Source organism: Hyla sarda, chromosome 7, assembly GCF_029499605.1.
Source record: "Hyla sarda isolate aHylSar1 chromosome 7, aHylSar1.hap1, whole genome shotgun sequence".
In the NCBI taxonomy this organism is placed as follows: domain Eukaryota; kingdom Metazoa; phylum Chordata; class Amphibia; order Anura; family Hylidae; genus Hyla; species Hyla sarda.
In genome coordinates this window covers 60,895,859-60,918,655 of record NC_079195.1, presented here as the reverse complement: position 1 = coordinate 60,918,655, position 22,797 = coordinate 60,895,859, and the positions used below count along the sequence as shown (strand labels likewise).

Below are 22,797 nucleotides of genomic sequence, written 5' to 3'. Positions count from 1 at the left end.
ATCATGCAAAATTACCGGGCGGTCGGGTCCCAGAGACCCGATCAGCCCGGTATCGCCGCAGATTGCAAGGGCGATTTCCCTTGCGATTTGCAGCGATCGCCGACATGGGGGGCCTACATGGCCCCCCTCGGCGTTTGCCCTGGATCCCTGCTGAAGGATTTCAGCAGGGATCCGCTTCCGATCTCCGCCGGGTGAGCGGCGGAGACCAGTAAAAGACATGACGTATGCATACGTCATGGGTCCTTAAGACCCAGGGTGTGATGACGTATGCATACGTCATGGGTCCTGAAGAGGTTAAAGGGGTACTCCGGTGGAAAACTTTTTTTTTTTTTTTAAATCAACTGATGCCAGAAAGTTAAACAAATTTGTAAATGTTTTCTATTAAAAAATCTTAATCCTTCCAGTACTTATTAGCTGCTGAATACTACAGAGAAAATTATTTTCTTTTTTGAACACAGAGCTCTCTGCTTACATCACGACCACAGTGCTCTCTGCTGACATCTCTGTCCATTTTAGAAACTGTCCAGAGCAGCATATGTTTTATATGGAGATTTTATCCTACTCAGTTGCTAAAATGGACAGAGGTGTCAGCAGAGAGCACTGTGGTCATGATGTCAGCAGAGAGCTCTGTGTTCAAAAAAGAAAATAATTTCCTCTGTAGTATTCAGCAGCTAATAAGAACTGGAAGGATTAAGATTTTTTAATAGAAATAATTTACAAATCTGGCAACAGTTGATTAAAAAAAAAAACTATGAATATGGACCTAACATTGTCTTCTGTAAAAAGGATGCATATGGTACATGTGACTCCTGTGGGAAAGTGTTTATTCTGCAGAAAAATGCATTTTTAGGGCCCAGTGAACAATCAAAGAGGCATGTCCTATGCTCTTCTGTGCCCCAGAGCTGCACCAACTTTGTGCTGTACATTTCTGACCTCACTGCCCGTTTATAGACAGGCCCTTACCCAGAGATACAGGCTTTGATCTCTCACTCATTTTAGGCAGCGCAGGCGCAGGACTTCACAAAGGTAAGAAGAGCTCATCCTGTCTGTACATGGGAAGGAGGGTGGAGAATTACAGCACAGAGGTGCTGCAGCCCTGGGGCACAGTAGACCATAGGCCACGCCTCTCTGACTGTTCAACAGGACATAAAAATGCATTGTTCTGTGGAATAAATTCTTGCCCACACGATTCACAGGTATCATTTGTATCCCCTTAGTTAAAATGTACCTGTCATTTCAGGTGACCTGTAGATGCCATGTGTTTGACATGACGAGCAGCACTATTTTTGCCCCTTATATCACTGCTGTTTCCATCAGATTTTTGCTCTGCAGGCTATATCTTTAATTTGCAGTTCCCTAAGAGCTGGTAGGTGGAGCTCTGTCCCTTCCCTCAAGCAAAAGACTTCCATTGCAGGACAAGACTTAGCTGATTTTCAGAGAGGAATTTAAGGAAGGAAGAGGAAGTAGGTTTGATAACAAGAGAAAGAAGCATTTTATCTCATAAGATATATTACAAACTTTCTTAATTGCATTGTACTATTGATCTATGCAAAGTTTGTTTTAATGACAGTCACTATTTGAGACTTAGTTACAGTGAATAATAAACATTTTGTATAACAGATTCACTTTAACAGAATACTTCAAGAAAAACTGACTCTGTGTCTTGCCTAGTGTATGGCCTGAGCAGAAAGAATATGTCATGCACAACCCATTGAAGCCCTGTACTCGACCTGGCACATTGTACCAGTTTTGCCAGAAATGTTTCTTACAGCCCAGAGCCTACACGGACCTGGCTTTTAAGTAATGAACGCTATGTTTGCTAATTGTAGTAAAAGTGTACAGAGGTTCTAAAGCGCTTAATGGCACTTCACACTGTGATGAACAGATGGGGTTTTATTCTCCTTATAAATATATCCAAGGACTGTGCCTAGAAGACATGAGCAGGGCAGTCATTAAGAAGGTATGATAGTAGCAAGAGTACAAAGCTTTACTGTGAAGTCTGCTAGGTGCGCTTGGTGCCAGATCGGTCAGATTTGATGTTTAATGAGATATTCTACAGAACTGCTTAATTGGGGCATGTTGATGGGACACATTCTGTCCTCCATAAAGAAAAAGGTTCAGAATATGTTATCCATTCAAGTTCTTTTTAACAGTATCCACTATAGGCAGAGGGCCAGCAATGGTCTCCATCCTGCTTTTTTTTTATTTTATTTTTTTTAGCTGTTGCAAAACTACAACACTAAATATGCTTTAGCCACCTGTGGATCACATGTTGGGGCCTTTGCTTTAGACCAATATTGGTCAACCTGCAATTGTGTGGACACCTCAAATACGCCCTTGGCTCCATCAATGTTCTACATAGATTTAGAAGGGTTGTCCATTTTTTACCTATTTCTCCCCTCACTGTCCACAGCAAATTAGTCATTTTCATACTGCTCTGAAAATGCACCAGTTCTCCACTTCAGCCATGCATCACATGACCTGTGACATCACTGACTATCCCTTCTCCAATGAGGTCCTAGTTTATGGGCTATGAGTAGAGATTCCCAAATTGGTATATGGGACATCAATGAAGGAGCAAGAGTCAGTGACTTCAGTTCCAGTGAAGAGGAGAACAAACACAATTTTGGGGCAGTAAGAATATTAGTAATTTACTTTAAACAGCAAAGGGGGAATAGAAAAAAATAAGACAATATGTAGACTAATGATTGCCAGCCACAGATGTATGCAGGAGGTGTTAAAAAGGACCAGCACAGGTAGGGTCACATGACCATATCTACCTGAGTCCTCAGGAGGCAAAACATAAAGGCACACAGGGTTATTCCAAAATATAAATGTATTCATGTTTCCTGGAAAAATCAGAGGAATTCCCTGGTGTCACTAGCACCAGGGGTCTGAATCTCTGGGCAGAGATGCAGTTGAATACAACAGCAGAGCAGGGAGCTTTCCTTTCTTTAGTCCATTGTTCACTTTTATAAACTACAGGACACTTCAGGCCTGCAGCCACTGATATAAGGTCTCAGCACTGGCCATCTCTCATAGTTTGCAGGCTTGAAGAGACACAGAGCAGCACTGTATGCTGTGGGACCAGCGCTAGGTGAGTATTAGATGTGTTTTTTTCATTTGGTCACAATGCCCCGACAGTTGTGGCATCATTGTGTAGTGGGTAGCACAGTTATGAAGTTTTAAATGAGTACGGGGCACAGTTGGAGTATTATTACTGTGGGAAGTGTGTGTGTGTGGGGGGGGGGGGGCACAGATTGGGCTATTGGGCCTTTAGTGGGAACATTGATACTGACTGGGGTACACAGTTGGGGTGTTATTATTCAGTAGGGGCACAATTGGGGGACTATTACTGTGGGTAGTGGGGAGCACTGGCTGGGCCTTTATACTAAATGTGGGGGAACATTGGGGGCAATGATACTGACTGGGGTACACAGTAGGGATATTATTACCGAAAGAGGGACACAAGTTGGCATTATTACTGAGTGGAGGGCACAGTAGGAAAATAATACTGAGAGAGGGCACGGTGGGGGCATTAATATTGAGCGAGTGGAATAGCAGGGGCTTTGGAGCTCATGCCACTGATCTTTTCGGATCCTAGCAATACCATTTTAGTCACTCCTGTTTTTTAGTCATCAGAACGGATACTTCAGAATTATTTTATTTGAAATACTAGTATTTACTAATACACTGCATAGAATGGGATTGAACATGGACATTTTCCACAATTCTAATATGCAACTTGTAAACATGGGGGGGGGGGGGGATTGCGCATTTTTCACAAGGCAGCAGTGAGGCTGAATATACCCCTGCCTGTAGATCTCTAGCTGCTGTGAATGACTATTCTTTATAGACAGACAGAGACATGCAAGTTCCAGAGCTGTGGGCAGGTTTTGATAAATCTCCCCCAAGTGTCTATTAGAGTGTATGTTATATGCCCACTCAAAGTTTTTCTGTGGGGTCCCATGATTGATTGTTATGCCCTTGAATGCTTTAATGTTACTTTGAAAGCTTTAATTTAAAAGGGTACTCCGGCGCTAAACATCTTATCCCCTATAGGGAATAAGGATAGGGGATAAGATGTTAGATCGCAGGATCCCGCTGCTGGGGACCCCCGCGATCTCTCCTGCAGCACCCCCATTTTTCAGCTGCACAGAGCGAGGATCGCTCTGTGGCTGATGACGGGCGGTGCAGAGGATGGAGTATCGTGATGTCACGGCTCCGCCCCCTTGTGATGTTACATCCCGCCTCCTCAATGCAAGTCTATGGGAGGGGGTGTGACAGCAATTACGCCCCTTCCCATAGACTTGCATTGATTGGGGTGGGGCATAACATCACAAGGGGTGGAGTCGTGACATCACGAAACTCCGGCCCCGTAGTCGTGACCCTTCAGAGACTGAGCGAACATTGCTCTGTACAGCTGCCACAGGTAGGTGTCTGCATGAGAAATGGTGGGGGTCCCCAGCTGTGGGACCCCCGCAATCAGACATCTTATACCCTATCCTTTAGATAGGGGATAAGATGTCTTAGGGTCGGAGTACCCCTTTAACAAAAGAGGTAGAAGAAAAGCACAGAAATGATTGTATCTTATTTATTATGTATGTTGTGTACTATACCTTTATTATGTTTTTGAGGTCTCGAGGATGAAGAGTACAAAAATGTGCAATGGCATATTCCAGAAGGGCTCCGAATATAAAGCTAAAGCAAATTCCAAGGTAGACATCAATCGCCTTTATAAAGCAATTTGCATTGGGTAGAGAGGTCCTGGCGCCCATCATAAGTGTCGTCATGGTAAGGACTGTCGTGACGCCTGCAAAATAGATACAACATTATGTGTTATTGTGACAGAGCAAAAATTTACAATTTATTCAATAACATTATCAATAAAGATTGATTCCCTGCATCTACCAGGAATCCATCTTTGACAGGTGAAAGCCACTTGTGGGTCGCAATGTTACCCTTAGCCATGACACAGCGTGACGCAGTTATTTCTGATCCTGTGTCCCCTGTTCCTGAATTAGTGACTTTTTTTTCTGTCAGCTCCTTCTCATCCTTATAGAATTGGAAATTACTATGTGTTCAGAGTTATCACTGTTAGTAATCCCAGTGTGGGTCCTTGTTTTTTCCTTTTATATATAGTGCACTAGGTGATATGTTTAAAAAAAAAACTCTTTATATTTGTATTGTGACTCGGACATTTATCACAATATTTTATTTAGTACTCTATAAGAAAAAAATCTCTTTATGTTTTGTATGGGGACCTGTTATATAATATCACCTGCAGAAATGCTGAAGATAAACAAAACCGCTCAATCAGGCCAAGTTCACAAACTGCATTTATGGTTATTTATGATGCAATTTATAAAAAAAAAAAAAAAAAAAAAAGCTAAGCCGCGGAAACTGATTAAGAATTCCCACAGTAATATCACATTTTTCATGGCTGATTTTTCAGCCAAATTTTGTTATTTCAGACAATAATTTTTACTATAGGCTGCAAATGATGAACATGCTTATAATTGGAATGGCTATTGGGAAATTACCAAGGCTGCCAGTGTTGTCCGTCTTACTTACACCAATAAATCCAAAAGCCTCACAGCAGCCTCATGAATTTGCTGTATTCCAACTCTGAGCTGATGTAGAGTTTTATCACAATTTACTACAATCTACATCTGCTTGCAGGCCTAAATTGTAGTAAATTCAGTGCCGGAGGGGACCATGCCCCCTACCTGCTACCACTAGCTGAGACCCCCCACCCCCCTTTCCTCTTCCACCCTTGGCAAGCTAAACATAGACCCAGCAAAAATGCATTGCCCAAATGCATTGTTTGCATGAAAATTTAGGACTGTTTGTTCTGTCTGCGTCTGATAAATCTCCCTGAATTTGTGCACTGCTGGTCACTTTTCCATAGCAGCGGTTGCTTTTTCTACAAATTTTTACAGCAGTTTTTTTTTTTTTTTTAAACAGCGAGTTTTACAGTGTGTGAACATAGCCTCAAGGTTCAGGGAAACATATATGGTTTGTCAATAAAAGTGTATTCTCCCACCTTAAAAGGAATGTGTCATTTCATTTATTTTACAAATTAGAACCATAGAAACATAAAATGTTTCAGCAGATAAGACCATTTGGCCCATCTAGTCTGCCCAGTATTCTGAATACTTATGAATAGTCCTTGTCCCTACCTTATATGAAGGATAGCCTTATACCTATCTCTATCTTATAGGAAGGATAGTCTTATACCTATCTCTATCTTATATGAAGGATAGCCTTATACCTATCTCTATCTTATAGGAAGGATAGCCTTATGCCCATCTCTATCTTATATGAAGGATAGCCTTATGCCTATCCCTATTTTATATGAAGGATAGCCTTATACCTATCTCTATCTTATAGGAAGGATAGTCTTATACCTATCTCTATCTTATATGAAGGATAGCCTTATACCTATCTCTATCTTATAGGAAGGATAGCCTTATGCCCATCTCTATCTTATATGAAGGATAGCCTTATGCCTATCCCTATTTTATATGAAGGATAGCCTTATACCTATCTCTATCTTATAGGAAGGATAGTCTTATACCTATCTCTATCTTATAGGAAGGATAGCCTTATGCCCATCTCTATCTTATAGGAAGGATAGCCTTATGCCCATCTCTATCTTATAGGAAGGATAGCCTTATGCCCATCTCTATCTTATATGAAGGATAGCATTATACCTATCCCTATCTTATAGGAAGGATAGCCTTATACCTATCTCTATCTTATAGGAAGGATAGCGTTGTGCCTATCCCATTCATGCTTAAAGGGAACAATCATCAGATTTTACCCTATAGAACGCTTGAACGCTGTTATATAGGGTAAAATCTTTATCCTCACCATCCCTGGGGTACACTCCTACCCCCAGGGATGGTGAGAATATGAAGTTATAAAATAGTCACCGCAGCACCTATATTTGCCAAGAGTTATGTAGGGTAAAATCTGATGATTGGTTTCCTTTAAACTCCTTCACTGTATTTGCAGCAACCACTTCTGCAGGAAGGCTATTCCATGCATCCACTACTCTCTCAGTAAAGTAATACTTCCTGATATTACTGTAGAAACCTTTGCCCCTCTAATATAAATCTATGTCCTCTTGTGGTAGTTTTTTTTTTTTTTTTTCTTCAAAATATCCTCTCCTCCTTTACTGTGTTGATTCCCTTTATGTATATAAAAGTCTCTATCATATCCCCTCTCTCTCGTCTTTCTTCCAAGCTATACATGTTAAGGTCCTTTTAACCTTTCCTAATAAGTTTTATCCTTCAACCTATGTACTAGTTTAGTAGCTCTTCTCTGAACTCTCTCCAAAATATCTATATCCTTCTGGAGATACAGCCTCCAGTACAGCGCACAATACTCCAAGTTAGGTCTCACCAGTGCTCTGTACAGTCACATGAGTACTTCCCTCTTTCTGCTGCTAATACCTCTCCCTATACAACAATGAGCACTTCCCTTTCTACTGCTACATCTCCCTATACACCCAATTGAGGTAGCGGGGTGTGATGAGGGCAGATGTTGTTACACTAGGGGCAGATGGCATTAACCCCTTATATTCGGGACGCCAGGGTGTGGTTTAGCCTAAAACCCCCTGAAGGTATACCGCTGGATCCTGGGCTAAGCACGGGGGCAATAAAGATTCCAACGCCAAGTTACGGACAATGGTAGCTTTACTGAGGGTAGACAGTTGGTAAAGTCTATACAGTCCAGCCAGGGCCCAATGAGGTGACCAGTGATGCAGAGACCTTAAGGGCTTGCTGGAACTTGTAGTAGGACTGGACAATTGAATGCAGACCATGCTTGACTTGACAGATTACAGAGACTTGACTTGACTCATAAAGCTGTGGCTTTAGATTACTTGAATTGATGGTGGCTGCAGGACTGGACTTTGAGGTCTCCAACACTCTGGACACACACACTAGGCGACTGCACTGGACCTCAGCAGGAAGCAAGAGCTATAAGCTCCAAGAGAAAGAAGCTAACTCCACCCAGGGCTTATATGGGGGAGACTAGCAGGGAGCCCATAGGTCACTCTTGGGATCACCTGGTCACTGATACCTCCTGGATAACAATCACATGACATAACTCTTAACGATACAACACATTTTATAATACAATACACTGCAGAACATATGTACAGGGGGGGGGGGGACAGGTGCAAGGGGCCCTGGGGACACTGAAGGAGGCTGCCTGACAGGACAGCAAGGGTACGGGGCAACATCTCCTGTACTGGGCCACCACACAATCATTCTGCTAGCATTTTCTGCTGCTCTATGACATTGTCTGCCTACCTTTAAGACCTCTGAAGTAATGACCTCTAAATCCCTTTCCTCAGATACTGAGGTCAGGGCTGTGTCAAATATTCTATATTCTGCCTGAGGGTTTTTACGCCCCAGGTGCATTATCTTGCACTTATCCACATTAAACTTTAGTTGCCAGAGTTCTGACCATTCCTCTAATTTACCCAAATCCTTTTCCTTTTGGCGGATCCCTCCAGGAATATCCACCCTGTTACATATCTTTGTGTCATCAGCAAGAGACACATCTGACCATCGAGGCTTTTTCCAATATTACTGATAAAGATTTTTTTTTTTCAAGCAGATACTGAAACAGGCTTTTTCTACACTGTTTCTATTTTCTGATTGTAAATATTTTTATTTATTTTTTTTTTTTTAAATACACAATTATGTAAGAAACAATTTGATTTGTTTTAAACAGCATTTAGAGACATGCTTTACAGCAAGCCCCATTAACATAGACACAGTAATCTGGAGCAGACCCTATTCACCACAATGGGAACATTTTTTAGGCATGCTCTGTGGCCTGTGCAGATGTCAGTGTGCAGGCGTGAGGCTAAGCTCTATATTGCAGCTATTGTAAATGGTGTGTTATCAACCTACTAATGTCACTTTTCACTCTAATCTTGATGATAAGGAGAATACTCCTGGGAAGTTATCTCTAAAAGTTGCCACCATCAGAAGTCAAGAGTCACCAAAGATCCATCTAGGATCGATTTTTGGTTGAAGCCACAGATCCCAACACAATCTCATTTTTATTCATTATTTGCTTCACAAGAAAGCAAAACTGATCCGTGGCTGTGTCGCTTGTGGTGTCATAATATCAAGTCCTGTCCCAAACTAAATTATAAAATTCTCACTCTTACTTCTACACATACTAACTGAAAGAAGACTGGGAACACATGAGCATTGGGACACAGAAGATACAGGTGCTTTTAAATATACCGTATTTATCGGCGTATAACATGCACTTTTAAAACTTAAATTTAAGGCAAAATGCCTGCCTGCGTGTTATAAGCCAATAAATCTTCTGGTCACTGATTTAAAGCGGCCGCAGCAGCGGCTGCTTGTTAAGTATTAGCAGCACGGCCGCGGCCACTTTAAATCAGTGACCAGCGGCGTCTCCTCCCCGCTCTGTAAAACTGTCACTTGTTTTCTCCCGCACTATCCACAGGTACTGGTGGATAGTGCGGGAGACGCTGATTAAAATGAGCCCTACCTTGTCCGGATCTGCTCCGCCGTTCTCCCGCAATTGTAGTTTTATTATCTGTTGAAATCTTCCTGTAACTGGCACGGGCGGGGCTTCTGCGCTTAACTTGCACTGACGTCAGCGCCTCTTATGAATATTCATCCCCCTCCCTCCAGTTCTCCCTCTCTTTGCCGCTCCTAACTGGGGGGAGGGGGGATGAATATTCATAAGCGGTGCTGACGTCAGTGCCAGATGAGCGCCGAAGCCCCGCCCGTGCCAGTTACAGGAAGATTTCAACAGATTGCGGGAGAACGGCGGCGCAGATCCGGACAAGGTAGGGCTCATTTTAATCAGCGTCTCCAGCACTATCCACCAGTACTTGTGGATAGTGCGGGAGAAAACAAGTGACAGTTTTACTTAAAATTTTTCTTACCTCCCCCCTCCCTCATCATTCCCCCTTTTCCCTGCTTTTTATATATTTTTTTTAATTGTCCTCTCCTGGCTGAGCTTCGGCTGTCTTGCGGTCTGCGGTCAGTGAAGCAGATGAGTGACGTCCTCTCCCGGCTTCTCTGCGCGGCATCAGGGATGTCACTTTTCATTTCCTGTAGTCCCCGAAATCTGACTCGCGGTGGTTGCAGGAAATGAAAAGTGACTTCCCTGATGCCACGCAGAGAAGCCGAGAGAGGACGTCACTCATATACTTCACTGACGGCAGCCCAAAAGACAGCCGAAGCGCAGCCAGGTAAGGAAAATAAAAAAAAAAACTATAAAAAGCAGGGAAAAGGGGGAATGATGAGGGAGGGAAAGAATAGCATAGGAGGAATATGATGGGGGGATGATGAGACAGGGTGGGGGGGATGATGAGACAGGGTGGGGGGATGATGAGACAGGGGGAAATGATGAGGGGGGAATGATGGGGGACATGATGAGACAGGGTGGGGGGATGATGAGACAGGGTGGGGGATGATGAGACAGTGGTAAATGATGAATGGGGAATGATGGGGACATGATGAGACAGGGTGGGGGATGATGAGATGGGGAAATTATGGTGGGGGGAGGCACTAAATGCTTAAAGGGGTTGTCCAGGAAAAAACTTTTTTTTATATATCAACTGGCTCCAGAATCTTAAACAGATTTGTTAGTTACTTCTATTAAATTTTTTTAATCCTTTCAGTACTTATGAGCTTCTGAAGTTAAGGTTGTTCTTTTCTGTCTAAGTGCTCTCTGATGACGCATGTCTGAGGAACCGCCCAGTTTAGAAGAGGTTTACTATGGGGATTTGCTTCAGAAGCTCATAAGTACTGAAAGGATTAAAACATTTTAATAGAAGTAATTTACAAATCTGTTTAACTTTCTGGAGCCAGTTGATATATAAAAAAAAGTTTTTTCCTGGATAACCCCTTTAATGTCTGTATGGCTAGTGGTGGTCTATGACAGGGGGAAATGATGAGACATGGGGGGATGATGAGACATGGGGGTGGCAATGAGAGGGGTAAATGTGGCACAGGGACTGATAAAAGGGAAGGAATGATGTGGCACTGGAGGGGACCGGACCAAACTGAGGTGCAGAAGAAAACGAAGTTGGGGGGATGATGTGGCATTTAGTCCAAGTCATTTATTTTACATTTAATTTTTTTTACTTAAATTTCCCTGTTAAAATGGGGGTTCGTGTTATACGCCGATAAATACGATAACAAGAAAACAGAAAAAAAATGTACTCAAACACCAATGATTTGCTCAGCCAGCAGGTCCTGCTCTGAGCGCTCATCTTTAATGAAGGCAGAAGCATCAGGGGACCTAAAAGAGCCAAACAGGAGCTGCGAGGGACTGGTCGGGGACTGGGCATGGGTAAGTATAGGATTTTTTTTTTTTTTTTTTCCTGAAAGCTTTAGCAATCTAAAATTATTGTAAAATGCTTGCATACTCCTTTAATACTACTGAATTTTCTTTGTCATAGAAATTTAAAGACTGCTATGAGATAATAACAATAGTGAAAAGAAGTTCAGGAGGCACTCACGTTTATGATGAAACAGGCTTCTTTATTTTCAGTGCATGCAGGCAAGACAATATCACAGTATCAAACAGGTGTACAATTGTTTCATGCCCTTCAGGGCATTTCTTCAGAATGCCTCCGCACCACAATCACGGAAGGTAAATTCACCTCCCATTGTGACATATGGAGTGGAGGGTGTAATTAACCCTTTCCCGCAAAATCAGGTATATGTACGTGATGATTAGGGATAACTTCCCACATCACCACGTACATGTACCTGATGAGAATAAACTGTCACAGCGCCGCTGCTTTGCTGAGGCCGGCCAGGGACCAATCCCAGCAGTCCCCAGCAGGCGATCGCTGCTATTGGTCAGTCAGAACAGACAGCCTAATAGCAGGGATCTGGTTCGGGTCTCCTCCTTCCCCCTCTCCTCCATCGCTTCACTGTGTGAAGTGATCAGTGGTGAGGGGGGCCCCATCGGAGCCCGATCTTGGGTTAACCCTGTAGATGCTGCGGTCACTGAGACCACAGCGTCAATTAGAGTAACAGAGGGAGGGAGCTCCCTCTGTCACTGATCGGCGCTCTGCAAAGTGAAAGCAGAGGGCTGATGGTTGCCATGGTAACTGGATGCCACCATTGTCATGGCAAAATGAGCGATCAGTCCCTACCTAAGGTAGGGACTGATCTATCCTATGCCTGTCAGTACTGACAGACATAGGCATAATTGAATGGAGTACAGATGTGTACTCCATTGAATAATGTGTACAATAGTAAAAAAAAATAAAAAAATAAAAACAAGAGTGTGAAAAAAAGTGTGAAAAAATTGAATAAAAAATTGGAAAAAAAATAAAATAAAAAAGTGTGAAAAATAAAAGAAAACAATTGTGAAAAAATAAAAAAATTAAAATAAATTAAATAAGTGTATAATACACGCCCAAAAAATAGTCCTCACACAATTGTGTCACTGAAGAAATAAAAAAGTTACAGCTCACGGCGACCTACAAACATGATTTTAAAAAAAAATAGTTTTTCTGCCATAAATTAACTAAAATATAAAAAAAAGTATATGAATTTGGTATCTCAGTAATCGTATCAACCTGCAGTGTAACGTTAACTTGTCATTTATACCGCTTGACGAACGACCTAAAAAATAAAAATAAAAAACAACCACAGAATAGATTTTTTTTCATGTATACCACCTCATAAAAAAATTTAAATAAAATAACGATCAGAGTGTCACATGTACCCCAGAATGGTACCAATGAAAGCGTCAACTTGTCTCCCAAAAATATTTTTGCACCGAAAGGCTCCTGTAATTTTATATGATGCCAACAAAATATCCAAAACTAAAACGATGCCCCTTCATGTCTGAGGCCTGTGTGTGAGACACGTAGAGCACAAAGGCCAAATATGGGATATTTCTAAGTGCGTCAGAATTCAGGGAATAAATCTTGAGTTTTTCTTTGTCAACACCTATTGTGTTAAAGAAAAAAAAATGGATTAAAGGGTTATTCCAGGATTTTTTTTTATTTGTCTATGCTACAGGGGCTGTGAAGTTAGTGTTGTTCATAATATAGTGTCTGTACCTGTGTGTGACGCTTTTCTCACAATTCTTCTGTGATTTTCACACCAATATTTATTTTTAATAGCATACAAAATGACTGTTGTCTCAGATTTTTCCCAGGTTGCAATGCGACCGAGACCTGACCTCACTAGTCAGCTGATGACAGGGAGCCTGTCTGCTTCAATGGGTGGAGTGATTGCTTGGTGGGAGAGAGATCAATCAAGCACCCTGATTGAAAACCACAGTTCATTGAATGGATGCAGCTCATTTATGTTTAAATGCGTGGGGGGGCTGATGTGTGGGAGGGAGGAAAATGGAATTGTGGGATTTGTCGTAAAAAAAAGAAAAGTTAAACAGGAAATACCAGTTCACAAAAAGCTATCCACAGTATTATGGTAATCTCACAACATAGCCATTTAGCCCCAAGACAAGCACAGATCCTTCCTAAGCCTGTCCATTACTGCCTGCCAGTTACGTACTAAAATCACCTTATGGTGGATAACCCCTTTAAAATGAAAAATCTACGGAAAAATGTAATTTTAAAATTCCGCCTCCACTCCATGGCATTTATTTCTGTGAAACGCCTAAAGGGTTAATGAACTTTTTCAATGTCACTCTGTCTACATTAAGGGGTGCAGTTTATAAAATAGGGTGATTTATGGGAGAAATGAGTGGTTTTTCTTTAACATAGTCTGATAAACTTGTGTCGCTCTGAACCGGAAACCAATTGTCATGTATGATTTTTCAGATTTTGTCTGCTATACGACTGAAGCAAAATAAAAAAGAAAATGAAAAGCCAGCATCTTCATTCTGATGGCTAGATTGAATCTCGTCCTTTTTGTAGTTTCTTCTACCTCTTAAAAGGGAGGATCTGTTCTGTTTCATAGCTCTATTTAGGGCTTGGTCTAGTACTTTTTCCGGAATCCCCCTAATGGCAAGATGTCTTTTTAAATCTTTTGTTGTATCAAGAAGTCATTATCCCGGCTATTTACCCTATGCAGTTTGAGAAACTGCCCGTAGGGTACAACCTTTTTGACCTGCTCAGGATGATAACTCTCGAAATGTAAGAGGAAATTACAGGCTGTTTGTTTACGCAATCCTTTGTGAATAAATCACCCTCTTTTAGACTGATCAGGACATCCAAAAATTCTAATTCATAAGGACCTACTTTGCTGGTAAACCGTAAGTTCATGTCGTTCAAAGTGTTTAGGTACGATAAAAGCTGACTCCATGTCGGTCCAAACAATGAACACATCATCTACGAAGCATCAATAACATGTTTGTTACGCTGAGCGCTCCGGGTCCCCGCTCCTCCCCGGAGCGCTCGCAACATCCTCGCAATTGCAGCGCCCCGGTCAGACCTGCTGACCGGGTGCGCTGCGATACTTCTCCCAGCCGGGATGCGATTCGCGATGCGGGTGGCGCCCGCTCGCGATGCGCACCCCGGCTCCCGTACCTGACTCGCTCTCCGTCGGTCCTGTCCCGGCGCGCGCGGCCCCGCTCCTTAGGGCGCGCGCGCGCCGGGTCTCTACGATTTAAAGGGCCACTGCGCCGCTGATTGGCGCAGTTGGCTTAATTAGTTTATTCACCTGTGCACTTCCCTATATAACCTCACTTCCCCTTTCCTTCCTTGCCGGATCTTGTTGCCATCGTGCCAGTGAAAGCGTTTCCCAGTGTGTTCCTAGCCTGTGTTCCAGACCTCCTGCCGTTGCCCCTGACTACGATCCTTGCTGCCTGCCCCGACCTTCTGCTACGTCCGACCTTGCTCTTGTCTACTCCCTTGTACCGCGCCTATCTTCAGCAGTCAGAGAGGTTGAGCCGTTGCTAGTGGATACGACCTGGTTGCTACCGCCGCTGCAAGACCATCCCGCTTTGCGGCGGGCTCTGGTGAAAACCAGTAGCAGCTTAGAACCGGTCCACTAGCACGGTCCACGCCAATCCCTCTCTGGCACAGAGGATCCACCTCCTGCCAGCCGAATCGTGACAGTAGATCCGGCCATGGATCCCGCTGAAGTTCCAATGCCAGTTGTCGCCGACCTCACCACGGTGGTCGCCCAGCAGTCGCAGCAGATAGCGCAACAAGGCCACCAGCTGTCTCAACTGACCGTGATGCTACAGCAGCTACTACCACAGCTTCAGCAATCATCTTCTCCGCCAGCTCCTGCACCTCCTCCGCAGCGAGTGGCCGCTTCCGGCCTACGACTTTCCTTGCCGGATAAATTTGATGGGGACTCTAAGTTTTGCCGTGGCTTTCTTTCACAATGTTCCCTGCACTTGGAGATGATGTCGGACCAGTTTCCTACTGAAAGGTCTAAGGTGGCTTTCGTAGTCAGCCTTCTGTCTGGGAAAGCTCTGTCATGGGCCACACCGCTCTGGGACCGCAATGACCCCGTCACTGCCTCTGTACACTCCTTCTTCTCGGAAATTCGAAGTGTCTTTGAGGAACCTGCCCGAGCCTCTTCTGCTGAGACTGCCCTGCTGAACCTGGTCCAGGGTAATTCTTCCGTTGGCGAGTACGCCATCCAATTCCGTACTCTTGCTTCCGAATTATCCTGGAATAATGAGGCCCTCTGCGCGACCTTTAAAAAAGGCCTATCCAGCAACATTAAAGATGTTCTGGCCGCACGAGAAATTCCTGCTAACCTGCATGAACTCATTCATCTTGCCACTCGCATTGATATGCGTTTTTCCGAAAGGCGTCAGGAGCTCCGCCAGGATATGGACTTTGTTCGCACGAGGCGTTTTTTCTCCCCGGCTCCTCTCTCCTCTGGTCCTCTGCAATCCGTTCCTGTGCCTCCCGCCGTGGAGGCTATGCAAGTTGACCGGTCTCGCTTGACACCTCAAGAGAGGACACGACGCCGCATGGAGAATCTTTGCCTGTACTGTGCCGGTACCGAACACTTCCTGAAGGATTGTCCTATCCGTCCTCCCCGCCTGGAAAGACGTACGCTGACTCCGCACAAAGGTGAGACAGTTCTTGATGTCAACTCTGCTTCTCCACGCCTTACTGTGCCTGTGCGGATATCTGCCTCTACCTTCTCCTTCTCTACTAAGGCCTTCTTGGATTCCGGATCTGCAGGAAATTTTATTTTGGCCTCTCTCATCAACAGGTTCAACATCCCAGTGACCAGTCTCGCCAGACCCCTCTACATCAATTGTGTTAACAATGAAAGATTGGACTGTGCCGTGCGTTACCGCACGGAACCCCTCCTAATGTGCATCGGACCTCATCACGAAAAAATTGAGTTTTTGGTCCTCTCCAATTGCACTTCCGAAATTCTCCTTGGACTACCGTGGCTTCAACGCCATTCCCCAACCCTTGATTGGTCCACAGGAGAGATCAAGAGCTGGGGTACTTCTTGTTTCAAGGACTGTCTTAAACCGGTTCCCAGTACTCCCTGCCGTGACCCTGTGGTTCCCCCTGTAACCGGTCTTCCTAAGGCTTATATGGACTATGCTGACGTATTTTGCAAAAAGCAAGCTGAGACTCTACCTCCTCACAGGCCTTTTGACTGTCCTATTGACCTCCTCCCGGGCACTACTCCACCCCGGGGCAGAATTTATCCTCTGTCCGCCCCAGAGACGCTTGCTATGTCTGAGTACATCCAGGAAAATTTAAAAAAGGGGTTTATCCGCAAATCCTCCTCTCCTGCCGGAGCTGGATTTTTCTTTGTGTCCAAAAAAGATGGCTCCCTACGTCCTTGCATTGATTACCGCGGACTTAATAAAATCACGGTAAAAAAACGCTACCCCCTACCTCTTATCTCTGAACTCTTTGATCGCCTTCAAGGTGCCCACATCTTTACCAAACTGGACTTAAGAGGTGCATATAATCTCATCCGCATCAGGGAGGGGGACGAATGGAAAACTGCATTTAACACCAGAGATGGACACTTTGAGTATCTGGTCATGCCCTTTGGCCTGTGCAACGCCCCTGCCGTCTTCCAAGACTTTGTTAATGAAATTTTTTGTGATCTCTTATATTCCTGTGTTGTTGTGTATCTGGACGATATTCTGATTTTTTTCTGCCAACTTAGAAGAACATCGCCAGCATGTCCGCATGGTTCTTCAGAGACTTCGAGACAATCAACTCTATGCCAAAAAGGAGAAATGTCTGTTTGAATGTCAATCTCTTCCTTTCCTAGGATACTTGGTCTCTGGCCAGGGACTACAAATGGACCCAGATAAACTCTCTGCCGCCTTAGATTGGCCACGCCCCTCCGGACTACGTGCTATCCAACGTTTTTTGGGGTTCGCCAATTATTACAGACAATTCATTCCACATTTTTCCACTATTGTGGCTCCTATCGTGGCTTTAACCAAGAAGAATGCCAATCCTAAGTCCTGGTCTCCCCAAGCGGAAGACGCATTTAAACGGCTCAAGTCTGCCTTTTCTTCTCTTCCCGTGCTCTCCAGACCTGACCCATCTAAACCCTTCCTATTGGAGGTTGATGCCTCCTCAGTGGGAGCTGGAGCGGTCCTTCTACAAAAAAATTCTTCCGGGCATGCTGTTACTTGTGGTTTTTTTCTAGGACCTTCTCTCCGACGGAGAGGAACTACTCCATCGGGGATCGAGAACTACTGGCCATTAAATTGGCACTTGAGGAATGGAGGCATCTGCTGGAGGGATCAAAATTTCCAGTTATCATTTTCACCGATCACAAGAATCTCTCCTATCTCCAGTCTGCCCAACGGCTGAATCCTCGCCAGGCCAGGTGGTCGTTGTTCTTTGCCCGTTTTAACTTTGAAATTCATTTTCGCCTTGCCGACAAGAACATTAGGGCCGATGCTCTCTCTCGTTCCTCGGATGCCTCGGAAGTAGAGGTCTCTCCGCAACACATCATTCTTCCTGACTGTCTGATCTCCTCTTCTCCAGCCTCCATCAGGCAAACTCCTCCAGGGAAGACCTTTGTTTCTCCACGCCAACGTCTCGGGATTCTCAAATGGGGTCACTCCTCCCACCTCGCTGGCCATGCGGGCATCAAAAAGTCCTTGCAACTCATCTCTCGTTTCTATTGGTGGCCGACTCTGGAGACGGATGTTGTTGATTTTGTGCGGGCCTGTACTGTCTGTGCCCGGGATAAGACTCCTCGCCAGAAGCCTGCTGGTCTCCTTCATCCTCTGCCTGTCCCCGAACAGCCTTGGTCTCTGATTGGTATGGACTTTATTACAGACTTACCCCCATCCCGTGGCAACACTGTTGTTTGGGTGGTCGTTGATCGATTTTCCAAGATGGCACATTTTATTCCTCTTCCTGGTCTTCCTTCAGCGCCTCAGTTGGCAAAACAATTTTTTGTACACATTTTTCGTCTTCACGGTTTGCCCACGCAGATTGTCTCGGATAGAGGTGTCCAATTCGTGTCAAAATTCTGGAGGGCTCTCTGTAAACAACTCAAGATTAAATTAAACTTCTCTTCTGCTTATCATCCTCAATCCAATGGGCAAGTAGAAAGAATTAACCAGGTCCTGGGTGACTATTTACGGCATTTTGTTTCCTCCCGCCAGGATGACTGGGCAGATCTTCTACCTTGGGCCGAATTCTCGTACAACTTTAGAGTCTCTGAATCTTCTGCTAAATCCCCATTTTTCGTGGTGTACGGCCGTCACCCTCTTCCCCCCCCTCCCTATTCCCTTGTCCTCTGGTTTGCCCGCTGTAGATGAAGTGACTCGTGATCTTTCCACCATATGGAAAGAGACCCAAAATTCTCTTTTACAGGCTTCATCTCGCATGAAAAAGTTTGCCGATAAGAAAAGAAGAGCTCCCCCCATCTTTGCTCCCGGAGACAAGGTATGGCTCTCCGCTAAATATGTCCGCTTTCGTGTCCCCAGTTACAAACTGGGACCACGCTATCTTGGTCCTTTCAAAGTCTTGTGCCAGATTAATCCTGTCTCTTACAAACTCCTTCTTCCTCCTTCTCTTCGTATTCCCAATGCCTTCCATGTCTCTCTCCTTAAACCACTCATCATCAACCGTTTCTCTCCCAAACTTGTTTCTCCCACTCCTGTTTCCGGTTCTTCTGACATCTTCTCCGTAAAGGAGATACTGGCCTCCAAGACGGTCAGAGGAAAAAGATTTTTTTTGGTAGATTGGGAGGGCTGTGGTCCTGATGAGAGATCCTGGGAACCTGAGGACAACATCCTAGACAAAAGTCTGGTCCTCAGGTTCTCAGGCTCCAAGAAGAGGGGGAGACCCAAGGGGGGGGGTACTGTTACGCCGAGCGCTCCGGGTCCCCGCTCCTCCCCGGAGCGCTCGCAACTTCTTCGCAATCGCAGCGCCCCGGTCAGACCTGCTGACCGGGTGCGCTGCGATACTTCTCCCAGCCGGGATGCGATTCGCAATGCGGGTGGCGCCCGCTCGCGATGCGCACCCCGGCTCCCGTACCTGACTCGCTCTCCGTCGGTCCTGTCCCGGCGCGCGCGGCCCCGCTCCTTAGGGCGCGCGCGCGCCGGGTCTCTACGATTTAAAGGGCCACTGCGCCGCTGATTGGCGCAGTTGGCTTAATTAGTTTATTCACCTGTGCACTTCCCTATATAACCTCACTTCCCCTTTCCTTCCTTGCCGGATCTTGTTGCCATCGTGCCAGTGAAAGCGTTTCCCAGTGTGTTCCTAGCTTGTGTTCCAGACCTCCTGCCGTTGCCCCTGACTACGATCCTTGCTGCCTGCCCCGACCTTCTGCTACGTCCGACCTTGCTCTTGTCTACTCCCTTGTACCGCGCCTATCTTCAGCAGTCAGAGAGGTTGAGCCGTTGCTAGTGGATACGACCTGGTTGCTACCGCCGCTGCAAGACCATCCCGCTTTGCGGCGGGCTCTGGTGAAAACCAGTAGCAGCTTAGAACCGGTCCACTAGCACGGTCCACGCCAATCCCTCTCTGGCACAGAGGATCCACCTCCTGCCAGCCGAATCGTGACAATGTTATAGATTTACAGTAAGAATTGTTACTTGAAAAAATTAACCTTTTCTCGAAAATAGGTACACGCCACTGGAGCACCCATTGCAACTCCACCAATTGGGTGTACCATTGGTCTCCAAACTTGAAGGAATTGGAACTGAGTATAAATTTAAGTGAATCACAAATAAAATCAATATAATCGCTGCTTTTGTCAGACACTCCTAGTAACTCCCTGACTACTTCTACTGCTCTTACCTGCGTTATGCTGGTATAGAGACTCTCTATATCTAGGGAGACTAGGATGCAGTTGGGGGGGGCTAGGTTGAACTAAAGTAAAAAGGAATTTGTTTGTGTCCTTAACTAGGGAAGGTATTTCAGTAAGGAGGCGGTGCAGGAGCCAGTCTACAAATTTTGAAATGGGTTCGGTTAGAATTCCCACACCGGAGACAATAGGTCGTCTGGGTGGGGACTCCAACGTTTTTTGTATTTTAGGAATAAATAATCTTTCTGCAGTTTTTTGGACAACTTTTTTTTTTTCTGTATAGGACCTTAACAGGGATCATACATGACAATTGGTTTATGGTTCAGAGCGACACAAGTTTATCAGACTATGTTAAAGAAAAAACACTCATTTACTCATTTAGAAAGTGTAGAAACTTGAGAGATGAGTTGGTACAGAGTAGGTTTTGTCGCTCGGATACAGACACCAATTGGTTAAACAAGACCATGTCACCAGGGAATTATAGATGTAACACCTGCATTTGGATTAATTTCATCTGCCAAAACAAATATGTATCTATTGGAGGCAAAAACTTTCGCTTCAAAGGTATAATGTGCTGTCCTACTAGCTATGTAGTTTATGCTACAGTGTGTACATGCAGGTGTTTCTATATTGGTTGCACCATACGCGCACTTAATGTGTGATTCAGGAAACATATTCATTCAGTGAAGTCTGGCAAGGGTTTCCCAAGGCTCATCTCACATGTTAGAGATGAGCATCATGGAGATACCAGCTGTCTGTCCTTCCTTGGCTTGGAAAGAGTTAACGCCAGGATGGGAGCAGACAGGCATAAGTTACTCTTACAACGTGAAGCCAAGATTATCCTGGAAACTAATGCCCAGGGTAACCTGGGCTTGAATGATCAGTTGGATCTCAGCGTTTTTTCTGTAATTACCTTTTCTTTGTACATAAATGAAATATCTGCTTTCTATCTACACACAGTGTTTGTTTTTAACATGTTTTCATTTCCCTTTTAGTTAAGGTCATTAATAAATATATTAAATAGAATAGGACCCAAAACTGATCCCTGTGGTACCCCACTAGTAACAATCACCCACTCAGAGTATGTACCACTAATAACCACCCTCTGTTTCCTATCACTTAGCCAGTTACTTACCTACTTATTCACATTTTCCTCCAGCCCAAGCATTCTCATTTTATGCACCAATCTTATATGTGTCACTGTATCAAATGCTTTGGAAAAATTAAGATAGATATGACATCCAGCAATTCCCCCTGGTCCAGTCCGGAGCTCACCTTCTCATAAAAGCTGATCAGGTTAGTTTGATCGACCGATCCCTCATAAATCCATGCTGATATGGAGCCATACATTTTAATCGAGATACTCCAAAATAGCACCTCTTAGAAAACCCTCAAACAGTTTACAAACTGAGATTAAACTAACAGGCCTATAATTCCTGAGTCACTTTTTGGCCCCTTTTGAATACTAACACCATATTTGCTATTCACCATTGATGGGGAATGGAACCTGTTACTATAGAGTCCTTGAATATTAGATATAGGGGTCTTTCTATTACATTAATTAACTCCCTTAGAACACAGGGGTGAATGCCATCTGGACTTGCTGATATGTCTTTTTTTTTAAATATATATATATACTTCTTCCTAGTTTAGACAGGTGACATGTACTGGGAAGTTTATCTTATCCTGTTGTATTTTACCTGGCACTTCATTGAATGTAAGAATATATTTAATATATTAGCTTTTTTCTTCATCCCTGTCTATATTTTTTTCCTCATTACTTTTTATAGGGCCAGTGCTTTCATTTTCAACCTTTTTACTATTTATATAGTTAAAAACATTTTGAGGTTAGTTTTACTCTCTTCAGCAATGAGTTAAATATTAAATTTGGAAGTAAACATTGTAATTTATTTATTTTACCTAGTTACTGTCCTGAACATAAATAAAATGCTTACTTACCGATACAGATTCTGGCTGGCACTGAAGACTGACTGATCCAAAAAGATACCCAGGAGAGAACAACTAGTAGTATAGATGGTACGTAAGTCTCTAAAATGAAGTATAAAATATTTCTCTTGAGATCAAAGTGGAAAACCAGCTTTGGATATCGCCCTGTTAAAAAACAGATGACCATGAGTTAGTATCTTCTGTTTGGATTGAAAGGCTGGTGAAGTAACTTGGAATGATCAGACATGAATACACAGTTTATTTGGATGTTGTAAACACTATCCATTTGTTACTGCTATATATCATACTTTATCCGAATGCAGTATGTAATCTTTATCAAATACAGTGACACAATTTATCTGGGTATAGTATGTTCTCTTTAACTTTTATGATACAGGGCACCATTTATCTGAAAGCAGTGTGCACTCTTTATCTGCATGCAATGTCGATACATTTTATCTTGATGCTGTAAATACTCTATCTGGATTATAAACCACACTATTTACCTGGAAGCAGTATGCACTTTATTATCTTGATACTATATAACACTTCTTATCTGGATGCAGTATGTACCCTTTATCCCAGTAACACCGAGCACAGTTTGTCTGGATACAGAATG

General features: G+C 43.9%; 1 protein-coding gene across 1 annotated transcript in view; it reads right to left on the bottom strand.

Annotated features, from left to right (window-relative positions):
• The window catches only part of LOC130281748 (gamma-aminobutyric acid receptor subunit pi-like), a 153,635-nt gene that overhangs the window by 6,200 nt on the left and 124,638 nt on the right, over nucleotides 1-22,797 (bottom strand). The window contains exons 8-9 of the mRNA XM_056529334.1: nucleotides 22,191-22,343; nucleotides 4,620-4,813 (exon numbers count right to left, since the gene is read on the bottom strand). Coding sequence (XP_056385309.1) covers nucleotides 4,620-4,813; nucleotides 22,191-22,343 — 347 coding nt within the window. The remainder of the gene's footprint in view (nucleotides 1-4,619; nucleotides 4,814-22,190; nucleotides 22,344-22,797) is intronic.